General features: G+C 37.4%; 1 protein-coding gene and 3 pseudogenes across 1 annotated transcript; all 4 read left to right on the top strand.

The window, feature by feature from the left end:
• The first annotated feature begins 14 nt into the window (after positions 1 to 14).
• On the top strand, positions 15 to 1,162 carry LOC147381220 (G-type lectin S-receptor-like serine/threonine-protein kinase At2g19130 pseudogene; annotated as a pseudogene).
• A 1,149-nt stretch (positions 1,163 to 2,311) lies between these two features.
• LOC147381219 (G-type lectin S-receptor-like serine/threonine-protein kinase At2g19130 pseudogene) lies at positions 2,312 to 5,091 on the top strand (annotated as a pseudogene).
• An 8,284-nt stretch (positions 5,092 to 13,375) lies between these two features.
• On the top strand, positions 13,376 to 15,357 carry LOC147381218 (uncharacterized). Its single transcript, XM_086430672.1, has 4 exons — positions 13,376 to 13,489; positions 13,801 to 13,909; positions 14,021 to 14,325; positions 14,968 to 15,357. The coding sequence occupies exons 1-4, from the start codon at positions 13,376 to 13,378 to the stop codon at positions 15,355 to 15,357; spliced, it is 918 nt and encodes a 305-aa protein (XP_086286798.1).
• A 282-nt stretch (positions 15,358 to 15,639) lies between these two features.
• LOC147381217 (G-type lectin S-receptor-like serine/threonine-protein kinase At2g19130 pseudogene) lies at positions 15,640 to 18,480 on the top strand (annotated as a pseudogene).
• The last annotated feature ends 890 nt before the right edge of the window (positions 18,481 to 19,370 follow it).

The following is a 19,370-nucleotide window of genomic DNA, read 5'->3' as shown; positions in this document are numbered from 1 at the left end:
GCGAGATGCCAAACATGAGATTGCCAGAATATTCAAAGGGTTTAAAGGTTGGGAACAAGAAAGAATGTAAATTAGCTTGCTTGAGAGAATGTTCTTGTACAGTGGTAGATGTTTGGTATGGTATGGAGATCTGTTTAATTTGACCTCCAATGAAGAAAGTGATGGAAAAGATTCTTAGGCAAAAGCTCACAAAGATAAAGGACAATATGGGTTGCAAGTGGAATTGCAGGGGTTGTAACTTTCTTGGGTATTGTTCTGGTGATCTATTGGAATTGTAAAAGAAGAGAGTTCATTTGTACAATAGAAGCTGTTGAGGGTGCTTTGGTCCCTTTCACATACAAGAAGCTTCCAAGGGCAATGAACAACTTGTAGGACAAGTTAGGGAAAGGAGGTTTTGGTTCTGTTTTTAGAGGAAAACTGCCCAACTTAGTTGACATAACTGTCAAGAAACTTGAATGCCTTGTTGGAAAAGGAGAGAAACAATTCTGAATAGAAGTGAGCACCCTTGGTATAATCCAATATGCCAATCTGGTTTGCCTTCGGTGGTTTTGTGCCCAATGCAGTAAAAGGTTGCTAGTTTATGATAATATGCCAAATGGATCACTAAATTCTAGTTTGTTTCCAAAGCATTCAAACATCTTAGACTGGAAAACAAGATACCAGATTGCACTCGGTACGGCTAGAGGATTGACTTACCTACACGACAAGCGTAGAGATTGCATCATATATTGTGACATCAAACTGGAAAACATATTGTTGGATGCAGGGTTTAGCCCTAAGGTTGCAGACTTTGGGCAAGCAAAGCTCTTTGGCAAGGACTTCAACCGGGTTTTGACAACCATGAGAGGAACAAAAGGCTATCTTGCACCGGAATGGATTTCAGGCGTACCTATCACACCCAAAGCTGATGTTTACAGCTATGGAATGACGCTTTTTAAAAATTATATCAGGTCAAAGAAACCTGGACATGTATGAGGATGAGATTGTTGATTACTTTCCAACTATGGTTGTGAGTAAAATACACAATGGAGAAGAAGTACTTAGCTTGTTGGATCACAGGTTGGGGGGTAACGCTGACGTTGAAGAGCTTACTAGAGCTTGCAAAATTGCATGTTGGTGCATTCAGAATGATGAGAAGGAGAGGCCAACGAGCCAGTGGTAGATGAAGTTCCCCGAGCATGGAGTTGGGAGTCAAACCACTTCTTCGAAGAAAAATACTTCCTCTTTGGTGAGATTCAAGTCATCATGAATATGGTGCAATACTAGGTGATTATATTCTTGTTTTCTACCTAAAAGCTTAGAAAGTTACAGTTTCAGTCTCAGTATGTTTAGTTTCTTTTGTTGATAGATATGGATGTGTATGGATTGGTTGTATTTCATAAACATAATAGTTACAGATTCCCTTCCATTGCACACTAGGATGTTAAGGATTCGGGATGCTTGGTAATGTTTTTAAGTGCAAGACTTTGATAATTAATAATACTTGTATTTAAAAAATGTTGAACTCGATTGGTGAAATCATCGTTGGTAAAATCAACTTGTTTTGTTTTTCAAATTTTTTCGACTAAAATACATGGAAAGATCAGTTAAAAACCTTGACATAACGACTTGTATATAGATGACTTTAAACTAAAAGAATCATCCTTAGTCAATTTTCATTCAAAAATAAAGTCTTTTTTTTTTTGAAAAACTCTAATTTGTTTGCATACGTCTTTAAAATGTTTGAAAATGGCTTCTTCTTCCTTTTCAATTTCTTTACGTTAGAATGGAATCTCAAAAACTCGATTGAAATGTTGAAAATCCAAAAAATAATAATAATAATTAATTAAGAAAATGGTGAGCTCGAACGGTTAGGGCACATTTGGCATTTCAATTGTGAGAAATGTGGGGAATGAGATTCAGGACTGATTGAAAAGAAAAGTTTTACTAAATGGATTATGAAGAGAAGACCTAAAAAATAGGGATTAATTAGAAAGAAATCCCTACCCCAAGGTCCTTTAAGTAATTTCTCAATAAAGTTCCTACTTACGCTTCTCCAAAACTATTTGGGCCCACGACACGTAAGGATCGTTGACGGTTAAGTCCTGCGAAATTTCCAATTAATTTCCTTGGCGGATTCTCTACTCCCGGAAAATGGATAATTAACATACTCCAGCTTCCTTTGCACTCCACGTTTACGTTAACCGTAGAGTGTGTGCCACGTGGAAAGATGAAGACATGGACCTTGGTAAGTAACCAACTCCATGCAGTACAGGACGTGTATAAGTCTCCTAAAGAGTTCAGACGACTTCACATCTTCTCTTCTTTTGACCATCGTGGTTCAAAGTGGCTGTGGAGCAATCTTTTGCAGAGATGGGGAAAGGAAACAATCCATGCTTCGTTATTGTTTCACTACTGATTCTCTTCTTCTTCTCTTTGAAAATCCATCTGTCCATGGGAGCTGACACCATCTCTGTTGGCCAATCTCTCTCAGCAGACCAGACTATTGTCTCCAAAGGCGAAATCTTTGAACTTGGTTTCTTCTCACCAGGTAACAATTCAAAGGACTACTTCATAGGCCTCTAGTACAAAAAAATTTCACCTCAAACTATAGTTTGGGTTGCGAACAGAGATACACCCCTCCCTGACATATCTTCTTCAGAATTAAAACTCTTAGAAGATGGTAATCTAGTCCTCTTTAACAAGCACAAAATCCAATTTTGGTCAACAAATTTAATGTCAAGCCCCCTTAATTCTACCATAGTAATGCTTCTTGACAATGGAAATCTAGTTTTGAGATCAGATGGGTCGAGCTCCTCCAATGTAATATGGCAGAGTTTCGACAACCCAACTGATACATGGTTGCCTGGTGCAAAGCTTGGTTTCAATAAACTCACCAACATAACACAACGCTTGACTTCATGGATGAATTCTAGAGATCCTAGGAGTGGGGTCTTCTCTTTGGAGATAGACCCGGATGGAAGTAGTCAGTTCTTTCTACAGAGGGATGGGTATCACAGGTACTTTACTACTGGGGCTTGGAATGGACAAATTTTCAGCGAAATTCCTGAAATGAGATTGAACTATATCTTCGATTATAACTTTGTTACAAACGAGAGAGAGACCTATTTTACATACTCTCTTTATAACACTTCTATTATTTCTAGATGTGTGCTGGATTTCACAGGCCAGTTGAAGGTTCTCTCATGGTTGGAGAAAGCTCAAGAATGGGCTCTTTTTTGGAGTCAACCTCGAGATTTGTGCGACATGTATTTTTATTGTGAATCTTTCGTTAGCTGTAATCAGAAAGGATCATGTGCTAATTGTTCATGTTTGGAAGGTTTTGAACAACGCTCCTGGATGAGTATGATGGATTTGGATGTTTGTTTAAGTGGGTGTGAGAGGAAAACCCCTTTAAAGTGCGATAATGGAGGACACGACACTTTCTTCATGATGCCCAACATGAGATTGCCAAAATATTCAAATGCTTTAGTGGTTCGGAACAAGAAAGAATGTGAATTAGCTTGCTTAAGCAATTGTTCTTGTATAGCGTATGTTTATGATGGTAGATGTTTTGTATGGTATGTATATCTGTTTAATTTAATCTCCAGTGAAGATGGTGAAGGAAATGATCTCCATGTACGAATTGCAGAGTCTGAGGCAAAAGCTTACAAAGACAAGAAAAAGTTAAGGACGATATGTGTCGTTAGTGGAATTGCAGGGGTTGTAACTTTTTTGGGCATTGTTCTGGTGGTCTATTGGAATTGTACAAGGAGAGAGTTCATAGGTACAATGGAGGGTGCTGAGGATTTTTTGGTGCTGTTTAGATACAAGCATCTTCGAAGTGCAACGAACAACTTCTCAGAGAAGTTGGGGAAAGGAGGTTTTGGTTCTGTTTACAGAGGGAAATTGAATAACGCAATTGACATAGCTGTGAAGAAACTTGAATGCCTTGGAAAAGGGGAGAAATAATTCCAAATGGAAGTGAGCACCCTTGGTACACTCCAACATGCCAATCTGGTTCGCCTTCGGGGGTTTTGTGCCCAAGGTAGTAAAAGGTTGCTAGTTTATGATTATATGCCAAATGGTTCACTAAATTCTTGTTTGTTTCGAAAGCATTCGAACATCTTAGACTGGAAAACAAGATACCAGATTGCACTTGGGACGGCAAGAGGATTGGCTTATCTACATGAGAAGTGTAGAGATTGCATTATACATTGTGACATCAAACCGGAAAACATACTGTTGGATGCTTGGTTTAGTCCTAAGGTTGCGGACTTTGGGCTAGCAAAGCTCTTTGGTAGGGACTTCAGCCGGGTTTTGACGACCATGAGAGGAACCAGAGGTTATCTTGCACCGGAATGGATTTCAGGCGTACCTATCACACCCAAAGCTGATGTTTACAGCTATGGAATGACACTTTTCGAGATTATATCAGGTCGGAGAAATCTAGACATATCGGGGGATGAGATGGTTGATTACTTTCCTACTCTGGTTATGAGTAAAGTACACTATGGAGAAGATGTTCTTAGCTTGTTGGATCACAAGTTGGAGGGTAATGCTAATGTTAAAGAGCTTACTAGAGCCTGCAGAGTTGCATGCTGGTGCATTCATAATGATGAGGAGGAGATGCCAACAATGGGACATATAGTTCAGATTCTGGAGGGAGTCTTAGAGGTGGGTATTCCTCCCATCCCAGAATTTTTCCAACCATTTGTGGACAAGCCGGTGTTGAACGAAGTTTCTGAGGAGTCTTCCTTCCAAAGAAGTTCCCGAACATGAAGTAGGGTCTCAACCGCTTCTTCAACCAAAAATACTCCCTCTTCGGCGAGTTTCAAGTCATCAAAACTATGTTAAGGTGATTATATTCTTGGTTTCTATCTAAAAGCCTAGGAAGTTACAGTTTCAGTATCAGAATAGTATGTTTAGTTTCTTTTGTTGGTACGTAGATGAAGATTCCCTTCATGGCACACTTGAGATGTTGAGTATTCTGGATGCATGTTAATGTTGTTATGGACAAGACTAGGGTAATAATACTGGTACTTGTAATACATGTTCTATTATAATTTGTTATGATTGAGCTTTGTTTCAAACCAGTCAGAGAGATTATCTCCTCCTTGTTCCCTCTCCTCCTCATCATATATTATACATCTACTTATGAATTCATGAGGAATGCTAGCAAGAAACAGATCAAATGAACCACATAGATGAACTGCAACAAAAAGGTTCAAGTGATGCAGTAGAGCATAAGAAGATAATCTTCTTTTTTCAATTACAGTACGGTTTTCTAAGTACTCTCTTGTTTTAAACCCTTCTAAACGATGTTCTATTAATTTATGGTCGCTTTGAACTCCCCTTATTGCTCAATTATTTCAAAGTTCTGTTTTTGGGAAAAAAAAAGGTGATTTTGAAATGAAATTCTATAGAAAAGTTGGTTTGGATATATTTAATGAAAAATGCCTTTTTTTTTTAAGGCCTGCCCATTACCCTGATTTATGAGATTAGTTTGGAGGCAGTGACATTAGAGCTTCCTAGTTGGTTCGTTATGTCAAACTTAAGCATTAAAAAAGTCGTTTTTGACCAAGAACCCCTTCATCCAATTCATGGAGCCTTTATATATATATATAGTAACTTCAGGGGAAAAAATGAGGCATTTTATAACGGATATTTTAAGAGAAGACCTGTTTGATAGCTACTTTTATGCCAAACAAGTGAGCTTTTCTTTTTCTTCTTAAGAGCTCTCTTAAAAATATAAATTTTGATTTCCAATGAAGGTGTGAGGGAGGAGGTGAAGTTTGGCGATCCAAACAATTTTTGGTGCCAAAATGGCAATCCAAACAGTTCCTAAAAATCATTGTGTCCTTCAACGTACCTTCAAGGCAAGGTCACTGTAATAAATTGGAAGAGTTTACTTGACTTCAAAAGTCATCATCAACATCAAAGTCTCATCTCCAGAATCTGAGGCCTATTACTCCCTCATTAATTCTATCTAAAACCATGGATTGGAGGAATTGGGTTGACTTCAAGGTCATCATCAGCATCAGAACCTCTCCAGAATCTGAGGCCTATCTTACTCCCCTATTAATTCTATGTAAAACCATATCTTCTTCCTATTGGCTTTGAAGTCAACAATGGGAAATAGGCATTAAGAAACAAAGTAAACTCTGATCTCTTCTTCATATTGGAACTATAGAGCTAGGCTTTTCTTCTATTTCTTGGAAGTTCTGGCTTTGTGCAGAAAGTTATTCCAAAAAAAAGGCATCAGAAGCAAGCCCTGGTTCTTTATTACAGTTGAGATCCTCCTCTCTTTCAAAAAACTTCCTCTCCCTTGCAGCTGACACCATATCTATTGACCAATGTCTCTAGAAACCTCCATCAGTGACATCTTTCAATTGGGTTTCTTCTATATAGACTTCTGGTACAAAAGAAATCCTCTCCAGACTATAGTTAGGTACCAAACAGATACAAACCCCTCTCAAGTGTCATCCATCTTCAGAATTGTAAGTCTTACATGGTAATCTAGGCCTCAAACCATCCCAAGATCACAATTTGGTCCATAATTTAAACCTCAATTAACATTACAAAAATAAGGATAACATTAAGACAGAAAGATAAGCATTGATTTTCTATCAAAAATACATAAAAATGTATATAATTTATGCTTAACTACATACTTTGAACAACATAACAAAACAAAGTCTCCCATTTAAAACATCTCAACACTTAATAAATGTGACGTCATGCCATTGCTGATTCATCAGCTTCGCACTTAATTAAATTTCATATCGTCAAGTAGAATGCCCTTAATATTATTTGTATAACATGTAAATTATTCACGAATTAACTCCCATATCACATGATAAATTTCTTTAGGGAAAATTACTTATAGGACCCTTGTGGAGGTACTTCTTTCTAAATAGTCCCTAAGTTTTTGGCAGTCTCTTAATAGTCCATTTAGTAAACTTTACTTTTCCTAAGAGCTCCTGAACTCATCTCCCATTTTTATAACGATTGAATACCCTAATCGTTCGAACTCATTGTTTTCAAAAAAAAAAAAAAATTGGATTTTTGACATCTCAATTGAGTTTCAAAGACTCCATTCCGTCGAAAAGGATTTAAGAAGGAAGAATTAAGAAGCCATTTTCAAGGGTTTGGTCATTTTTTTCTTACTTTTTGTATGAGAATCGATCAAGAATAGTTCTTTTGGGTTGAAATTAATCATCGAAACAAGTCGTTATCTCAAGTTTTTAGTCGATTTTTGCATGTATTTTAGTTGAAAAACCTTGAAACTCAAAAATTGAAAATGGGTGACATTTACCAGTGTCGAATTCACCATTTTTGAATTAAAAAGTGGTGAACTCGATAGTAAATAAAAAGCGTCAAGTTCAACAATAGATAAAATGTGGTGAACTATTGTTGAACTTGAAAGTAAATAGTGGTGAGTTCGACAATAAAAATTGTGAACTTGACAAAAAAATTAGAAACATTGAGTTCTACAGTAAATAAAAGTGGGTGAACTCGACAGTAACTAGTAGTGAGTTCAACCATAAAAATTGTGAACTCAATAGTAAATAAAAAGCTAGAGTTGAGTTCGAGAATAAATAAAAATTGGTGAACTCGACAGTAAATAAAAAAGCGGTGAGTTCGCCAATAATGAGGGACCATTTAGATATGAAAAGTTTGCTAAATATCTTGCAAAGCTACTGCTGAAAATTTAGGGATTATTTAGAAAGAAGTCCCTCCGTGAGGGTCCTTTAAGTAATTTTTCCCATTTTGCAACTGGTTGCAATCAAATCTTTTTCACGTTCAAGGAAAAAATCTCACTCCATGCCAAAAAGAAAAATAATGGAAATTCTTTCAATTGACTTTGAGCAAAACATCACCCAAGTCTAGGTCTCTCTATTGACTTTGTGCCAAACATCAATGGTCACCCAAGTTTGGTAATTTTTTCCTTAGGGTGATTCTCGGTAGTTAGACCCCTCTCCCACTCCAGCTTTTCAATGCATGCCACGTTTGATGGACCTATAATTTCGCAAAAATAAATGTAATGCAATTTACTAATACAACCCTGAAAATTGGTGATGTTAGGTTTACCCCTTTAAATGCCCTTACTAGTCAATATTGCTTTTTGTTGATGATTTAAGTTACTAAACCACAATTTGAAAACAATCAAAATTTCTCGGTTGGCTAATCAATAAAAAGCAACGTAGACTTTTAGAAAGGGGATAAATCTAATCTTGCATTTTGCAGGATGTAAATCTTGTGTAAAGTGTCTACGTTTTATAGGTGCGTGTTCGTATCATTTTTTGTGTGTGCATGTACGAGGGTATACTAGAAAATTCTATTATATTCTCCTCACCTTAATACAAAGACTAGTAGTGTTATTGACCTCTAAGCCAATTATACCAAATAATAAAATTGGTATCTGCGTTGGTTTTTTTTTTTTTTTTTTTCCAATGTTGACATTAGGATGACATCATGCTATTATCAGTCCTAGATCTTCCATGACCTCCATTGACGATGTATTCTTATAGTTCTTCATCTTCTTAGTCTAGTAGATTCCTAGAACTATTTTTTGAAGTCATTTGATGTTCATTTTGAGTAGTCACAGGTTTGGTGGAGCGTCTTCCTCGATATGTATTTTTCCTTGACTTTTCTTCATCCCAACCATTGATCTCAAAAACCCCTTAAAGAAATTGTCATTTTCGGTTGTGGATCACAACTAAAGCCCATGATCTTTGTTTCGTCTTGGTTTCATAGGGTTCTTGCCCTCCTTTTTAGGTTTTAGTTCCTATGAAGTCAAATTTTTTCAAGCTCTAGGTTGCATTTTCTCTCTTTAAGTAGCACTATCGTCTAAGTTGCTTTCTTCAGCTAGTGCAATTCTCTTCAGGTCTCGTTTTTAGTTCTACTCTCTAAAGACTTCAACATCTAGTACATTTTTACCAAATTTCCTCTATAATGTATTCTGAATCCCTTATTTCTCTCACTCTCTTCGATCCTATTGCAAATTCTATCACCAATTTAAAGTTCAATGGTGATAATTTTCTCACATTGAATTGGGCTAGTACTCATCACATTGGAGGTCGTTCGAAAATAGATTATCTTGCAAGGGATACTCCTGGACTTACTATTGATGTGGGTGTTATTGCTAAGTGAGATTCTGAGAATTGCATCATCCTGAACTGGCTTCTCAAATCTATGGAATCCCAAATTATTGCCACATATATTTTTTATGAGATTGGTCATCAAGTGGTGGACCTCACTTTCACAAACATATGCCTTAGCTGAGAATTAGCGTCACCAAATCTATAACTTTTTGGAAGGTCTTCACACTGAGTACGAGCAGTTGCACACTCAAATTCTACCAACATCTACTCTTCCTCCACTTCAAACCTCTATGCAATGATTTTTAGCAAGGAGCGTCGTTGTGCAATTATGTCTTTAGGGACTTCCTTTGCTGTTTCTCAAGATCATATTATTTTTTTTCTAGGGCCTCTCATTCTCCCATTCCTCCCTTTGTTGGATGTAATCAAGGGAATGATCGAGATCTTCCTCGTGGTTGCTCTAGTGTGGTATGTTCCCTCCATGGTATTGCGGGGCATGATCGTGCTCAGTGTTATCATCTCCATGGTTATCTTGAGGGTCGTCATTCTCGTTTTGTTGTTGTTGCTATCAGTGATTCAACATTTGTTGATTCTTCCCAACCCGAGTGTACTATTGATGCATTGACCTTGATTAAAACACAAATGTTTGAGATTATGCGCACCATTACGTTACTTTACATTGAGATGCAGCTACCATTCAACCCCACTACTACTGCTACATCCTCTTCTACTATTCACCCATCGTCATCTGCAACTTCATGTATCCATGATTCCTCATCTTATGTAGTCAATGCTACACCCTCTCCCACTCAATGGGTCATAGACTCAAGAGTCGCTGACCACATGATGGGTGAGTCACAAAGTTATTCCTTATATTCTCCATTTTCCTCTTCAAAATAGGTTCGTCTTCCAATTTTTTATACTTGTCATTGGGATAGGAATAGTCCCTATCTCTTCTTCTCTCTATGTCCCATGTACATGTTTGGATGTTCCTCATGTTTCTACTAATCTTCTTTGTTTCGTAGTCTTGTTGAACACTTAAATTGTTATACTATTTTTTACCTTACCTCTTGTATTTTTCAAGACATGTCTACAAGGAGGACTATTGGTAATGGTTTCGAGAGAGGAGGTCTCTGCTATTTGGTCATTTACCCTTCATCTTCTATTTTTACTGTCGCTACTGATGGCGACCCTTCTACGTTTGTTCCTTTTTTTATAGATGCTAGTGTGGATACTTTGTATTTGTGGCATGCCAAGCTTGGTTCAATACAATGTTTGGGGTCCTTTCCCAACCACATCTCTTGATGGATTTCGATACAATGTTACCTTTATTAATGACTACTCTCGCACCAATTGGGTATACCTTATGAAATGTAAGGATGAAGTGTTTTCTAAATTTCATAAATTCCATGCTATAGTGTCCACCCAATTTTGTACTCCGATGAAAACTCTTTGATTCGATAATGGTGGTGAATATTAGTCCACCCCCTTTGTCCACTATTTTGATCATGGTTTTATCCATCAATTTATTTGTCCTTATACCCCTCAACATAAAAATTGTCATTTTGTTGGGGTTGCCCGTTCTTTGTTACGTGGTATGCAAATGCCTAAGACCTACTTGATAAGGTCCCAATAATTTCATTTTGAGACCGTAATTTCACCAAGATTATCACAAGTTTTAGTACTAGTTCCCTTAAAATAATAATAAATTTTATTAAATCCCAAATTAATGTGGCTAACAATAGTTTGTTACTAATTTCAGGTGAAAAGGGTACATTCGGAAATCAACAAAAGGTGTAACAATTACTGTTACAACATACGAGCAAAAAGGAAGCATCCGACAAAATCTCGAGGATTTTGGACGCCACGTCACCGCCCCACGGTTAGGCAAAATCGCGCCGCGGTCATCTCGAGGAATTCATCCTCTAGATTCATACAGAAGCTTCGGTGGTTGTAACTGATTGGGCCATTCGAATTGAATTATCCGTCAAATCACCCCGATTATCCAAATACGAACATTATAAATTGGAAGGTTGATTTCAGATAAAGGGGCTCTTCTCTTCTGTAATTTTCTCTAGTTTCTTCTTTTAATTCTCTGTAATTTTTCCTTTGGCTGAGCTTTTGAGTGTAGTGAGAACTGATAAGGTCCCAATTATTCGATTTTGGGACCGTAATTGCATTAAGATTACCATTGCATAAATGTTAGTTCCTTTAAATAATTGCAAAATTATTTTATTTATCCAAATTAATAAAGCTAATGATATATTAGTGTTAATTGTAGCGCACGTGGAAGCCAACAAATTACGAAACAATTACGGTTACAATACACGAGTCGAAGGGAAGTTTCCAGAAAAATCTCGGTCGATTTGGGCGCCACGTCACCGCGCCGCGGTCATTTCGAGGAATTTATCCTCGAGATTTTTACAGAAGCTTCGGTGGTTGTAACTGATTGGGTAGTTCAAAGCAAATCATCCGAAAAGTTGACCCGATTACCCGAATACAAATGTTATAAATTGGGGGCTCTTCTCTTCTTCTCTTGTTCCATAAGTTTTGATTTTTTCTTCTTTTAATTTTCTGTAATTTTTCCTTTTGGTGAGATCTTGAGTGTAGTGAGAACATCAAGAGTAAGTCATTGGCTCTATTGTAACTCTTTTGAGAGATCCATTCAAGAAGGAATCAAGTTGCATCTTCATCTTCTTCTCCCATCTTCTCTTTGCTTTTTAGTATTGTTGCAATATGATCCTTGCGATGATCGGCTAGATCCTCTTTAGAGAGATCAATGATGCCGAAGCAAGTTTATCCCTCTAATGTAGTTTTAATTCCTTATTTTGCTTACATGTTTACTATTCTAGAAATTCTACTTTGATTAGATGATCTACTTATATTTTTTATTCAAATTTTGATAGCCATTACTTAGATAAGCTCAAGAACGGCTATGCTTTGTGAAGAATCTGAATATAAGCTAGGCAATCTCAATTAAATCTGAATTTTCATGAATGTCTCTTGGTTACCTTTAATAATTAAACCGCTCCACCTTCCGATCCATGAGCAATGACTTGCTACATGGATTGAGATATTCTTGGAATTGATCTACATTATGGATAGTTTGCAAAAGCTGATTTGATTTCTCTAAACCTCCTTTCTTATATCTTCAATCTCTACTTTCTGTTTTTATTTCAAATTGCAAGTTAATTTCCATTTGATTTGTGCAACAAATCTGTTTTGTTTTTAAGAAAAATCTGTTTTCCAATTCTGTTTTGGACTTCTAACCGAATGAATCTTTGAATCTTCATTGTCCCTGTGGAACGAATTCGACTTGCCCAAAGTCTTAATTCACATCTTAATCTCTGCATTTATATTGCAAGCTTTACAATCGATTAAGAACATCAAGAGTAAACCATTGGCTCTATTGTAACTCTTTTGAGAGATCATCAAGAAAGGAATTAAGTTGCAGCACTGTTCTACATTCTCTCCATCTATTTTCTTCTTGTTTTTATTACTGTTGCAAGATGATCCTTGCGATGATCGGCTAGATTCTCATTAGAGAAGTCAAGAATGCCGGAGCAAGTTCACTTTATTAATGATGTTTTAATTCATTACTTCTGTTTTACATGTTAATTTTATGAATCTCTTCATGATAAGATCGTCCAATTTATACTTCTATTTCAAGTTTTGATGAGTGTTACTTAGATAAGTTCAAGAACATTCATGCTCTGTGATGAATGGAAGCATAAGTCGGATAATCTTGCATAAACAAAAGACCTTCATGAAGACTTATGGGTTCCAATCAATGGTTACATTGAATCATCTTCCGATCCACGAGCAATGACTTGCTACGTGGATTGAGTTATGTTTTAGAATTAATTAGCATTTTTGGGTAACTTGCAATGATAAACTTGAATTCTCTAAGCTCCTTTCTTATATCTTCAATCTTTATTTTCTGTTTTTAATTTCAATTGCAAATAATTTTCATTTCATTTGTGCAACAAATCAATTCTGTTTTAAAAATCAATCTGTTTCTAACTCTGTTTTTTATTTTAACCGATTGAACAATTGAATCCAAACTGTCCCTGTGGAACGAATTTGACTTGCCCAAAGTCTTAGTTCACATCTTAATCTCTGCATTTATTTAGCAAGCTTTACAATCGACCACTACTGGTCCGTGGCTACACTTGCTGCAAATTTCATAATCAATCACATGCCTTCTTGGTTGTACCTACTTTGTTCAGGATCTTCGTTCACAAGTTAGACGATAAAACGATTCATTCTATTGTTGTTAATTATTCTAGTATATGTCTAAAGGATATCATTGTTATGATCCTACATCTTCTCAGTTCTTTACTTCCATGGATGTTACATTTTTTGAGTATGTTCCTTACTTTTTAAGAGATCCTTATATCCCTCATGTATGCTTGTCTTAGCATGTCCCAGTTGATCTTCCTTAATCGAAGGAGTATATCACTTATGTGCATCTCAAGTGGCATAGTTCCTCTTCTCATGCACTGCAGCCACCTTTCTCCTTGCAGGCACCTCTAGTAGGTCTTTAACGCCATATTACAAATCCACCGCTTCTCTTATTCCTACTAATCACATTAATCCTATTGACACTTCTGCTTTTGAGTTACCTATTGTTCTCCGTAAGGGAATTCATAAGTATATTACTCCTTACCTACTTGCTAGGTATGTTGCTTACCAAACTATTTCTTACTCTTATCAGGTAATTCATTATGTTGTTGACTCTGTGACTATCCCACGTACGGTTTACGTCACTCTTATTGATGTTGCATGGAAAATTGCTATGCTAGACAAAGTGATTTCCTTGCAAAGTAATCAGACATACGATACGATCTTTCTTCCACCTGGGAAGAAAACGACGGGTTGTCATTAGGTCTTTACTATTAAACATAACTTTAATAGTACTATTGAATGGTATAAAGTTTTTCTTGTTGGTCATGGTTTTACACCGACTTATACCGACTATGATGCCACATTTGCTCCTATGGTAAAATTGACTTTGGTTTGTGCCCTTATTTCCATTGCAACTAATCGAGATTGGCCTCTTTATCCGTTAGATGTGAAGAATGTCTTTCTTCATTGGCATCTTACAAAGAAAATGTATATGGATTCACCACCTGAGTTTCTACTTCAAGGAGAGTCCACGAAAAAGCTCTGCAAACTAAAAAAGTCTTTTTATGATTTGAAGCAGTCACCTGGAATTTGGTTTCGTCGCTTTAGCAGACTGGTGATTAGCATAGGTTTTCAGAGATATCAATCTGATCATATTATCTTCATTCATTATGACTTCATAGGTCGTATTATCCTCTTAGTCTACGGTAATGACATTATTCTCACCGGAGATGGCTCATCATTTATCACGTATGTGAAGAAGGAACTAGGTCGTATAATTGAACTGAACGATTTGCCCCACTTAAAATATTTCTTTGGGCTTGAAGTTGCTCATTCCAGGAAATGCATTTTCTCTCACAAAAGAAGTATGCATTGGATTTCTTATGCGATACCGGTATAATTGGATGTAAATCAGTTACTTCACCTATGGACTCAAAGCTATTTCTACATGTGATTGAGGATGATGTTCTTCTTAATCCACATACATATTAACAACTTGTAGGACGACTTATTTATCTCACCCTCACACGATTAGATATTGTCTTTGTTGTGAGTGTGGTTAGTCAGTTCATGCATGTTCCTCATCCTACCCATCTTGCAGCAATTCATCGTATTCTCCATTTTATTAAGACTTGTCTAAGCCATAGACTTGTATATCAGTCACATAGACATCTAGATCTTACTACTTGTATTGATGCATATTGGGCAGTATCTGCTTCTAATCATCGTTCGACCTCAAGATATTATGCCTTTCTAGGAGGCAATTTGGTTGCATGAAAGAGTAAAAAAGCAACCAATAATATCTCGTTCGAGTGTTGAAGCTGAGTATAGGGCAATTGCTCATAGTACTTGTGAGCTTCTTTGGATTCGATCTCTTCTGGGTGAGTTAGGATTTCTTATCGGGAGATCTATGCTGATATATTGTGACAATGAAGCAGCGAAGAAGATTGCCTCTAATTCTATTCTACATGAACGAACCAATCACATAGAGGTTGATATACAATTTGTCCAAGATGGTTCGCTTTGGTTGCAATATGTCTCTTCTTCTCATCAACTTGCAGATATATTCACCGAAGTTGTCGGACTATCCATTCTCCCGGATGCCACTATCAAGCTGGACATGTTTGATGTTTATGCTCCAGCTTGAGGGAAGTGTTGTTCAGTGTCTAGTTTCTATGATTGTGTGTATGTATCATTTTTGGCGTGTGTATGTATGAGGATATATTTGTAGATTATGTAATCTTCTCTTTACATTAATACAAAGACTAGTGGGGTTATTGGCCACTAAGTAAATAATCAATTTCTCACGGTGGATTACTAACTTACCAACATATAGATGGGTATGCAGCAGGAGACCTGGACCTGATTACCTATACAACTCCCTGCAGTACAGTTCCCCCCCCCCCCCCCCCCTCTTTTTTTTTTCTCTTCTTCGTAAGTTGTCTGTTTCATTTCTTCTTGAGTGCATTGTGATGCAAAGTTTTGCAGAGATGGGTATCAGAAGCAATCCATGGTTTTTCATTCATGTACTGATTCTCTTCTTTTCTTTCAAAACCCATTTCTCCATTGCAGCTGACATCATCTCTGCTGGCCAGTCTCTCTCAGGAAACCAGACCATAGTCTCCAAAGGTGGCATCTTTGAACTTGGTTTCTTCACACCAGGTAACAATTCTAAGAACTACTACATAGGCATCTGGTACAAAAAAATTTCACCTCAAATTATAGTTTGGGTGGCAAACAGAGATACACCCCTCCCTGACTCATCTTCTTCAGAATTAAAACTCTTAGAAGATGGTAATCTAGTCCTTCTTAACAAGTCCAAAATCCAATTTTGGTCAACAAATTTAATGTCAAGCCCCCTTAATTCTACCATAGCAGTGCTTCTTGACAGTGGGAATCTTGTTTTGAGAGATGGGTTGAACTCCTCCAATGTAATATGGCAGAGCTTTGATCACCAAACCCATACATGGATGCCTGGTGCAAAGCTTGGTTTGAATAAACTCACTAACAGAACACAAGTCATCACTTCATGGAAAAATTCAGAAGATCCCGGGAGAGGAATCTACTCTATCGGGATAGACCCGAATGGAAGTAGTCAGTTTTTTCTACAGTGGAATGGGTCTCAAAGATACTACTCTACTGGGACTTGGAATGGAAAATTTTTCAACTCAATTCCTGAAATGAGATTAGACTTCATCTACAATTACAGCTATGTTACAAACGAGAAGGAAAGCTATTTTACACTGTCTCTTTATAACACCTCTTTTTTATCTAGACTTGAGTTGGATTACTCGGGTCAGATGAAGAATTTCTTGTGGTCAGAGGAAACTCGACAATGGACTTTAACTCTTAGTCTACCAAGACAGCCTTGTGAGGTCTATGGTTCTTGTGGATCCTTTGGTAGCTGTAATGAGAAAGCCTTGCCCTATTGTTCATGTTTGGAAGGTTTTGAGCCACGTTCTTCGAAAGATTGGAACAATCTGGGTGTTTGGTGGGGAGTTTGTGTGAGGAAAATCCCTTTACGATGCGGGTCTGGAGGAAAAGACACATTTTTTGTGATGCCCAACATGAGATTGCCAGCTAATTCAGAGTCTTTAGAAGTCAGTGGTAACAAGAAAGAATGTGAGTTAGCTTGTTTGAGCAACTGTTCTTGTACAGCATATTCTTATGACAAGGAATGTTTAATGTGGCGGGGAGACCTGTTGAATTTGCAAGAATTCTCATCTGATAATAGTAATGGAAGAGATCTTCATGTGCGTATTGCAGATTCAGAGGTGAAAGCTCATGATGCTAAGAAGAAGGGAAGAACAATTTGGGTCATTGTAGGTGGGGTTGTAACTTTCTTGGGCATTATCTTGGTAATCTTTTGGCATTGTAGAAGGAAAGAAGTCAATGGTACATTGGAGGCTGTTGAGGATGGCTTGGTGTCATTTCCATTCAAACAACTTCGAAGTGCAACGAAGAACTTCACGGAGAAGTTGGGGAAAGGAGGTTTTGGTCCTGTTTTTAAGGGAAAACTGCCCAACTCAATTGACATAGCTGTGAAGAAACTTGAATGCCTTGGAAAAGGAGAGAAGCAATTCCGAATGGAAGTGAGCACCCTTGGTATTATCCAACATGCCAATCTGGTTCGTCTTCGGGGGTTTTGTGCTGAAGGTAGTAAAAGGTTGCTAGTTTATGATTATATGCCAAATGGTTCACTAAATTCTTGGTTGTTTCAAAAGGATTCAAACATCTTAGACTGGAAAACAAGATACCAGATTGCACTCGGGACAGCTAGAGGATTGGTTTATCTCCACGAGAAGTGCAGAGACTGCATCATACACTGTGATATCAAACCGGAGAACATACTATTGGATGCTGGGTTTACTCCTAAGGTTGCTGACTTTGGGGTAGCTAAGCTCTTTGGCCGGGAGTTCAGCCGTGTCTTGACAAGCATGAAAGGAACAAGAGGCTATCTTGCGCCAGAGTGGATTATGGGTGTAGCTGTCACACCAAAAGCTGATGTTTACAGCTATGGAATGACCCTTTTCGAACTTATATCAGGTCGGAGAAACCTGGACATATCTGGGGATGGGATGGTCGATTACTTCCCTACCCAGGTTGTGAGTAGAGCACACAATGGAGAAGAAGTTCTTACCTTGCTGGATTCTAGGTTGGAGGGCATTGCCGACATTGAAGAACTTACTAGAGCTTGCAGAGTGGCATGTTGGTGCATTCAAAAAGATGAGAAGGATAGGCCAACAATGGGACACATAGTTCAGATTCTGGAGGGAATCTTAGAGGTGGGTATTCCTCCCATCCCGGAATTTTTCCAAGCAATCATGGACAACCTGGTGGTGAATGAAGTTCCTGAGGAGGCTTCTGGGGAAGAAAGTTCCCAAGCACAGAGTAGGGTCTCAACTGCTTCTTCGGCCAAAAATACTTCCTCTTTGGTGAGTTTCAAGTCATCATAAAAATGGTGCATTAGTACCTCTATATATGTTAAGGTGATTACATTCTTGTTTTCTAACTAAAAGCTTAGACAGTTGCAATTTCAGTCTCGGAACGTTTAGTTTCTTTTGTTGGTATGTAGATATGGATAGCTATGAATGGGTTGTATTTCATAAACGTAATAGGTGCAGGAGAGGCTCTAAAGATCCCTTCAAGGCACACTTGAGATGTTAAGTATTCTGGATGCTTGGTAATGTTGTTATGTACAAGACTTGGGTAATAATACTTGTATTTGTAATACAGGTTCTATTATAATTAGTTGTAATTGAGCTTTGTTTAGCACGAATCATAGAGACTATCTTCTCTTAGTTCCTCCTCATAATCATCATCATCTACACGCTGCCCCCAATACTGAATTGGATTAGATGAAATAAAATAAAAGGTTTCAACTGAAATGCAGTACGACATAAGAAGATAATCTTTTTCCTATGGATCCCGGTTCGGCAGACAATGTTAGGGAGACAATTCAGAGCCAACACCTTTGTCCTATATGACTTAAAAGTTTCGGATTTGGCTGATGTTTTGAGAGGATGATCTCTATGGTGAGGAGAGCATCCTCGCAAAAAATCAGCCCAATCTGAAAATTCTAACCCCATCAAAAGGGGTTTAGTATTGTGGACTGTCAATGTTTTATTGTTAATTTTGTAAACCACTTTTGACGAGGTTAGAAGTTTCAGATTGGACTAATTTTTTGTGAGGATGATCTCTATGGTGAGGAGAGCATCCTCGCAAAAAATCAGCCCAATCTGAAAATTCTAACCCCATCAAAAGGGGTTTAGTATTGTGGACTGTCAATGTTTTATTGTTAATTTTGTAAACCACTTTTGACGAGGTTAGAAGTTTCAGATTGGACTAATTTTTTGTGAGGATGACCTCCTCACCATATAGATCATCCTCATAAAAAAAAAATTAGCCTAATCCGAAACTTTTAAAGTTTTATGAAATTTTACATAAAAGTTGTTTTGAATGTATTTAACGAAAAATGCTCTCTTTTTTTAAGTCGGCCCATCACCCTGATTTATGAGATTAGGTTGGAGGCAGTGGAACTAGAGCGTCCTAATTGGTTCATTATGTTAAACTTGCACATTAGAAAAGTCATTTTTTTTCTTTTTTCACTTGGATCAATAATTGTGGGTTCCTTTGTCCTTCAAGAAGTCCTTTTATGGA

Source organism: Akebia trifoliata, unplaced genomic scaffold, assembly GCF_017979445.1.
Source record: "Akebia trifoliata isolate Shusen 1 unplaced genomic scaffold, ASM1797944v1 Contig00608_ERROPOS3031104, whole genome shotgun sequence".
Classification (NCBI taxonomy): domain Eukaryota; kingdom Viridiplantae; phylum Streptophyta; class Magnoliopsida; order Ranunculales; family Lardizabalaceae; genus Akebia; species Akebia trifoliata.
Note: the sequence above shows the minus strand (reverse complement) of the source record. Positions and strands in the feature narration are given on the sequence as shown.

Bases quoted from the DNA above. Each gene is read 5' to 3' on its own strand.
- LOC147381218 (XM_086430672.1), top strand. From the start codon at position 13,376: ATGTCTAAAGGATATCATTGTTATGATCCTACATCTTCTCAGTTCTTT. The intron at 13,910-14,020 runs GTAATCAGACAT...AATGGTATAAAG, and splicing joins CAAAGTGATTTCCTTGCAAA to TTTTTCTTGTTGGTCATGGT. The intron at 14,326-14,967 runs GTGATTAGCATA...ATGCCTTTCTAG, and splicing joins TTCGTCGCTTTAGCAGACTG to GAGGCAATTTGGTTGCATGA.